Below are 7,571 nucleotides of genomic sequence, written 5' to 3' on the forward strand. Positions count from 1 at the left end.
GCTCATCCAATCTTGAAAAAAAATTACCAACAAGTCGACTGACTGTATCTTCTGAATTCATGGCCTTCACCTACTGTCAGAAACCATGAAATCAGACCAAGACAGAAGTACAGTTAAATCACACTTGTTTAATAATAAAAGTAAATAGAACAAACAGTCAAAACATAACCAGAGATCAGGAACCGGAACGAATAGTCAGACAAGCCAAATGTCAGGGAGCTGGAGATGAGCGTAGTAAAATGGATCTGGAGCCAGAAGGGACGTCAGTCAAGCAAGTCTTTCAACAGGAATGCAGGAGCGCGTCTCTGTGATGTTGACTAAGGCGAAGGCAGAGCTCCTCTGGATTGAACGGATTAAGGCGGGACTGACAAGCAGAATATCAGCTCGTCAGGAAGGGCTGAGCCCAGCCCTGACACTAAACAAAGGTCCAGCCTCCCTCTGTCCTTTAGACTTTAGGGGGGGCGGACCAGTAGGGGTAAAAAATACCCCGTTAGTGGGAGTAAGCAATGCCTCGGAACTGGTGGTTGAAGTAAAAGAAAATGACATGTTTATTAGGGAAGGAATAGTGTCCTATTGTTGGCATTAGTGGGAGTAAAAGTGCCCCATCATTGATATTAATGGGAGAAGTAGAGCCCCATCATTCATATTAATGGGAAGAATAGTGCCTCATCGTTGGTTTTAATGTAAGGAATAGTGTCCTATCATTGCCATTAATGGGAGGAATAGTGCTCCATCATTGGTATTAAAGGGAGGAATAGTGCTCCATCATTGGTATTAAAGGGAGGAATAGTGCTCCATCATTGGTATTAAAGGGAGGAATAGTGCTCCATCATTGGTATTAAAGGGAGGAATAGTGCTCCATCATTGGTATTAAAGGGAGGAATAGTGCTCCATCATTGGTATTAAAGGGAGGAATAGTGCTTCATCATTGGTATTAAAGGGAGGAATAGTGCTCCATCATTGGTATTAAAGGGAGGAATAGTGCTCCATCATTGGTATTAAAGGGAGGAATAGTGCTCCATCATTGGTGCCTTCTGGTGCCTCCTACTGAGGTGGGGTGCTGAGATCTTTTCAGAAAGCTATATACAGTACCCTGCCGACCCTTCCTACCAGCAATGATCTGCCTGGATTGCATAGAGAAAGTGATGATGTCGCTGGGTCTAAAAGAAGTTATGTAATGAAAACAGTTTTAGATGAAAAATGTTTTCTTGAAGAAGGGAAAGCAGAACCAGGGAAAGCAAAATACGAAATATTCAATTTTAGCTTTAAATTTAAGTCAATGTGGTCTCACCTGATGAATGACGTAGATGCCGTAGTCCAGCTGCTGCCGCTGCAGGAAGGGGTGGAGGTTGTCCAGTAGGTAGAGGAGGTGTTTCTCCCGGTTCCGATGTGGAATGAGGATGGCCACACGTTGCTGGGCTCTGCAGGTGTCTGGGTGGTAGCGACCTTTGTCAACATTGGGGTACCTTTTCTGTACTTCTTCTAAATTCAAGGAAGGGTCAAAGGAGAGTGGTATGGCCCCCTCTGCAAAACAAAAGGCCAGAAATGTAAATACAGGCCAGTGATCAATAGTATGTATTGCCTGTCCTACACCTTTATGCCTACACAGGCTAGAAATGTTCAAATGCTGAGGCTGGTTTAACATCTATTCTCTGCATCCAATTCACAATAGCAAGAGATTATGACTGGCTCTCTATGGAGCTGGTTCACATATCTCCGCTGTGGCTCCAGTGCAAATTTGCACAGCAGTCCTGTGCGTCTTTTGGTCCATTCCAGGTGCGAATTCATCCAAACATTTGGGCTGAAATCGCACCTGAAATGGTGAACGGGGATGCACCAGACCCCTGCTGTGAGCCACATGCAAAGATAGTGTGAACCCAGCCTTAATGAACAGGACTAGGGATGAGCTCAGGCGTGTTTGCACGGACCACGTGCAGAGCCCGCCAGGAAGTCGACGCAGCTCTGCGCTAATCACAGGCAGTGAGACATTGTCCGATCTCTGCAGCCGCACATCGGGGCAATGTCTCACTGCCTGTGATTAGCGCAGCACTGCACCGACTTCCTGGCGGGCTCTGCACGTGGTCCATGCGAACACGCCTGAGCTCATCCCTAAACAGGACATACACTTTACAAGCATACAGAAAAAAAACTCACAAATACTAACAAAAAAATCCCTTGGCACAAAATTCACATTGCAAGAAAAAAACAAGAGAATAGGTCAATATGAAAGGAAATCACCAAAGAGGTCCTTACCTCAGAAGAGGAATGGGAACAGACAGCGCCATACTCCTTTAATAAACATTTAAAAAATGTGCAAAATGCAAAAAACATGACGTTTACAATAGGTTATAACAAAATCTAAAAGAGACAAAGTTGTCTATTTAACCACTTTCAGACCGGACCATTTTGCTGGTAAATGACCAGAGGTCTTTTTACAATTTGGCACTGCGCTGCTTTAACTGGTAATTGCGCGGTCATGCAATGTTGTACCCAAACAAAATTTGCGTCCTTTTCTTCCCACAAATAGAGCTTTCTTTTAATGGTATTTGATTGCCTCTGCGATTTTTATTTTTTGCGATATAAACGTAAAAAGACTGCAAATTTTGAAAAAAAATGATATTTTCTACTTTTTGTTATTAGAAAAATCCAATAAACTCAATTTTAGTCATACATTTAGGCCAAAATGTATTCAGCCACATGTCTTTGGTAAAAAAAAAGTCAATAATTGTATATTTATTGGTTTGCGCAAAAGTTGTCACATCTACAAACTAAGGTACGTTTTCTGGAAATTACGCAGCTTTTAGTTTACGACTGCCTATCTCATTTCTTGAGGTGCTAAAATGGCAGGGCAGTACAAAACCCCCCCAAATGACCCCATTTTGGAAAGTAGACCCCCTAAGGAAATTGATAAGTGGCATGTTGAGCCCATTGAATATTTTTTTTTTTTTTTTCACAAAGTTGTCACTAAATGACATATTGCTCACACATGCTATGGGCATATGTAAAATGACACCCCAAAATAAATTCTGCTGCTTCTCCTGAGTACGGGGATACCACATATGTGGGACTTTTTGGGAGCCTAGCCGCGTACGGGGCCCCGAAAACCAAGAACCGCCTTCAGGTTTTCTAAGGGCGTAAATATTTGACTTCACTCCTCACTACCTATTACAGTTTTGAAGGCCATAAAATGCCAAGATGGCACAAAACCCCCACAAATGACCCCATTTTAGAAAGTAGACACCCCAAGCTATTTGCTGAGAGGCATGTTGAGTCCATGGAATATTTTATATTTTGCCACAAGTTGCGGGAAAATTACAAACTTTTTTTTTTTTTTTTTTTTTCACAAAGTTGTCACTAAATGATATATTGCTCACGCATGCCATGGGCATATGTGAAATGACACCCCAAAATAAATTCTGCTGCTTCTCCCGAGTACGGGGATACCACATATGTGGGACTTTTTGGGAGCCTAGCCGCGTACGGGGCCCCGAAAACCAAGCACCGCCTTCAGGCTTTCTAAGGGCGTTACAGTTTTGAAGGCCATAAAATGCCAAGATGGCACAAACCCCCCCCAAATGACCCCATTTTGGAAAGTAGACACCCCTAAATTTAGGGGTACACTAGTGAGACTAGGTAATAAATGGCGGGTGCCCTGAAACTATAAAAAAATAACTAACCAACCAGCGTCACCTGTAACAGTTATATGGTGATCACTGGTGAAAGGGTTAACTAGGGGGCAATCAGGGGGCTTTATGCGGTAGTATATGGGGGTCCCTGGCGCTATAAAAAGCTGCGGCGAACCTAAATACCTACCTGCCTAACTAGCGTCACCTGTGACACTAATACAGCGATCAGAAAAACGATCGCTTATTAGGCTGGGTTCACACTGGAGCGATGCGGGAACGCCACGAATCCGCGGCGGGTTCCCGCATCGCATGCCTCCCGGCGGCAGTTCACACTGCCCTATGCGAACTGCTGGGAGTGTCAGTGAAATGTTAATGACACCCCCAGATCAGTTCGCATATCGCAGTGCGATCTGCAAACTCGGATCGCATGGTGTGAACACCCATGCGATCCGATTCTGCTGCGGGCCAAAAAAAGGGTCCCGTGCGAATTTGCGGCGGGTGCGATGCGAATTCAGCCATACTATCTGTATGGCTGAACTCGAATCGCACAGAGATCGGATGTGATTTGCACTGCAGTGCGGTGCGAATCACATTCGTTCTCATAAACCGCTGCAATGTGAACCCAGCCTTAGTGACACTGGCGACGGGGGGTGATCACGGGGTTAAACCTTTATTGGGGGGGTTAGGGGGGTACATTAGAACTAAAGGGGGCTAACCCTAACTGCCCTAACAGTTATTACAGTCACAAATGACACCAATGCAAAAAAAAAAAAAAATGACATTGGTGTCACTGTGACTGGGGGGCAGGGGTAATTGGGGGGGGTGATCGGGGGGGTGTGAGTGTGCCTGGCATGTTCTACTGTGTAGTGTCGTGTTGGTGCAACTCACCGATCCTCTCTCCTCGGTGTCGGAACGAAAAATACCGACACGGAGGAGAGATTACATCACTTCCTCTCCTGTGTTTACATTACAGGAGAGGAAGTGATGTCACGGAGGATTTTCATTCGTCGGGAGCGATCGCGAGGGGGTGGCCATGAATGAACGGCCGTCCCCTCATCCGGGATCGCTCCCGAACGAATACCGACCGCCGCAGGCACCGGGCGGGGGCCCGATCGGGGCCCCCGACCCGCAGGAAGGCAAGGACGTACATGTAAGCCCTTATGCCTGCCCGTGCCATTCTGTCGACGTACATCGTCGTGCGGCGGTCGGGAAGTGGTTAAAAACACACCCGGGGTCACAGCCATCCATCCATTTTGCACATTTTTGAATAAAGTTTATTAAAAGGAGCATGCCCCTGTGTGTTCCCATTCCTCTTCTGAGGTACGGACCTCTTTGGGGATTTCCTTTTGTAGCATCCTCGACTACCAGGAGCCAGTAATATTTTTTTTTTACTAGGTACTGTCAGCGCAGGCAAATTTAGGCAGGCTTATGCTGCAAGCTAGGCCTGTCCGTTTTTATCTGGGGCTGGGAGTGGTCAGAGTAGCAGTGGGCGTGACCACCTGTGCTCCAGTTCTGAAGCCCCCCCCCCATTTCCAAGGAGAATATTCTGGAAGATGGGTTGGCTAAGAACTGGAGTGGTAGGCAGCTCATGTGGGAGTCCTGACCAATCCCCATCTGGTATTGGCAGGGGGAGGGCCTCCTATATAAGCCGAGGTAACATGCCACTGGGGGGAGATGTCGGCTGAGTGAAGTGAGGAATGGAATACTAGGGGAGGGGGGGTGTACCAATCACAGGAGGAAGCCCAGGGAGAGCTGTGAAGGAACTTTGCCTTTACAAGGTCATTGGCATTGTCTTTGTCATCACACGGTCGTGATAAAGAACTCCTGGAGCAGAGGGGCAGGTGAAGCTGTCGGAACATTTGGTCGAGTCAAGTTCCTCATCAAGGACTCAGGGCAGTGGAAGGTCGGTGAGTGTTACCACAGTGGAGGGCCGGATGTGCCAGGAAGTCTGTGAGGGAACTTTGCTTCTACACGGTCATTAGCAAAAGTCTTCATCATTTACACGGTGAATGATGAGGAGTCCTGGATCAGAGGAGAGACTGTGGGGATCTGTGTCAAATCCATCAGCCACGAGAAAGCTTTTAAACTACTAGGCCTCTGGGGAGAGGAACTGCAACCCTCAGGCTAGTAGCAGCGAGCAACCAGAGCCTGCTGAAGGACTCATTCAGAGGGGGTCCTTCTTGCCCAAAGATGATGTGACATTAGTTTACTTCAGTGATAATAATTTTGTGCAGGAGGAAAAAGTTCTGGGACCATCACTTTTACACAGTCAAGAGTGATGTCCTCATCCTTTACACAGTAATGGATGGGGAATTCTTGGAAGGAATAGTCTGCGGGAGTTAAGCAGAGGGGGAGCAACAGTTTGCATGGAGATGCAGGGAGAGATCATACTCATAATATATGCAACATATGAACCCCTTCTGGCTCTAACTATGCGCTATTATGCTTAATCTTTAAAATATGATGGCAATTAAAAGTTTCTATGGGCATCCTATATACCCTTTCCCCCATCCAAGTTGCACCCCCCAATAAAACAACAAAAACACAACCAGCAAAAGACTGTTCATTGTCTCTGTAATGCCGCGTACACATGACTGGACTTTCCAGCAGACTAGGTCCGATGGAATCAGTCCGTTGGACATTCCGATCGTTTTTCATTTAAAAAAATCCAACGGGCCTAGAAATAGAACGTTTCAAATCTGTCCGACGTAATCAATTCCTATCGGGAAAACCGTTTGTCTGTATGCTGGTCCGATGGACCAAATACGATGCAAGGGAAGCTATTGGCTACTGGCTATTGAACTTTATTAGTCCCGTCTTACGTCATTACGTTCAAAACAAACTGACTTTGGGATGGACTTAGTCTGTTCGTGTGTGGGCAAGTCCTTTCGTTCGGAAGGTCCGTCTTAACTCCGCCGAAAGTCCTTCGGGAAGACCGTCGGACCTAGTTTACCGGAAATTTCGGTGGTGTGTACGCGGCATAAGTGATGTATGAAGTCTGGCAGCGGGGTGAATTGGTGGATTGTCTGTTACTAGTGGCAACTACACCGCTACACTTTCATATACCTCCATTCTCTTGTTTCTTGAGTAATTTTGGTCCTCCATTGGTGAGCTCCACCTAAGTTTGGGTGAGTCTGCACTCCAGCATTTGACCTGACCAGGTGGATTTTGGTCACCAGGTCCGTGCCTGTCCTTACTTTTGATGCAATTTTTTTTAGGAGTACCTGTGGACTGAACCACCCCTTAGCTTCTTACATCAGACACCAGCGGGGAGATTTCCCCACAGCATTTTGGGCCTTGCCCATGTCTCAAGACTTTAAAGTCCAACTCCAGCAGGAAGAGTTTAGTCTTTGGCAGAGCAGAAAAGCAAGACCGTGATGGGCTTGGGGGCAGGAAGGGTAGCTGCCCCAGGCACAGATGTTAATATAATAAAAATGGAGAGTGAAAAACCGGGTGCACCACATTTTGCACTCTCCAGTTTTAGTAAATCAACCGCACGGTGTCTTTCATATAGGGGGGATTGGACCATCAGGGATGAGAAGTGTTGGGCAGATCTCCTGTTCTGCCAGTCAAACTAGGCAACCTGACCGAATTGGGACCAACATCAGTGGGGGACTACCACTATCGTTTGTAAGCACAGAAGCCAGCAGAGGAAGTCTTCCACTACTTGCTTCCTCTGCAGGTCTGACAGATGACATCTATTGCAGAGTGCGGCACAGGAAGCGAATAGTAGAAGACTCCCCCTGTTGGCTTCTGTGTTTACAATTGGCAGTGGTGATTGAGTAAGCGGTCAAATGTTGGCATTGAGAGGCCCATCTTCATGCTTCTTGGGAAGTGGGAACTATTTGGGTGGTGGTGGAGAGTGGTGCACTCCAAGTGTGTGTGCAGGGGGGGGGGGGGGGGAGAATGCCTGTTCAAATAATGTGCTCTTGGTATGAGGAAGGG

The 7,571-nt window shown here is 46.7% G+C and overlaps 1 protein-coding gene across 4 annotated transcripts in view; it reads right to left on the bottom strand.

Moving 5' to 3' along the window:
* Positions 1-7,571, bottom strand: part of LOC143981701 (beta-1,4-galactosyltransferase 4-like) — a 181,186-nt gene that overhangs the window by 46,705 nt on the left and 126,910 nt on the right. For all 4 annotated transcript variants that reach the window (XM_077479720.1, XM_077479722.1, XM_077479724.1 and 1 more), the window contains exon 3: positions 1,292-1,524. In XM_077479720.1, coding sequence (XP_077335846.1) covers positions 1,292-1,524 — 233 coding nt within the window. The remainder of the gene's footprint in view (positions 1-1,291; positions 1,525-7,571) is intronic.

The sequence above is a fragment of the Lithobates pipiens genome, unplaced genomic scaffold (genome assembly GCF_037356315.1).
Source record: "Lithobates pipiens isolate NorthernLeopardFrog02 unplaced genomic scaffold, aLitPip1_a1.2 Scaffold_16, whole genome shotgun sequence".
NCBI lineage: Eukaryota > Metazoa > Chordata > Amphibia > Anura > Ranidae > Lithobates > Lithobates pipiens.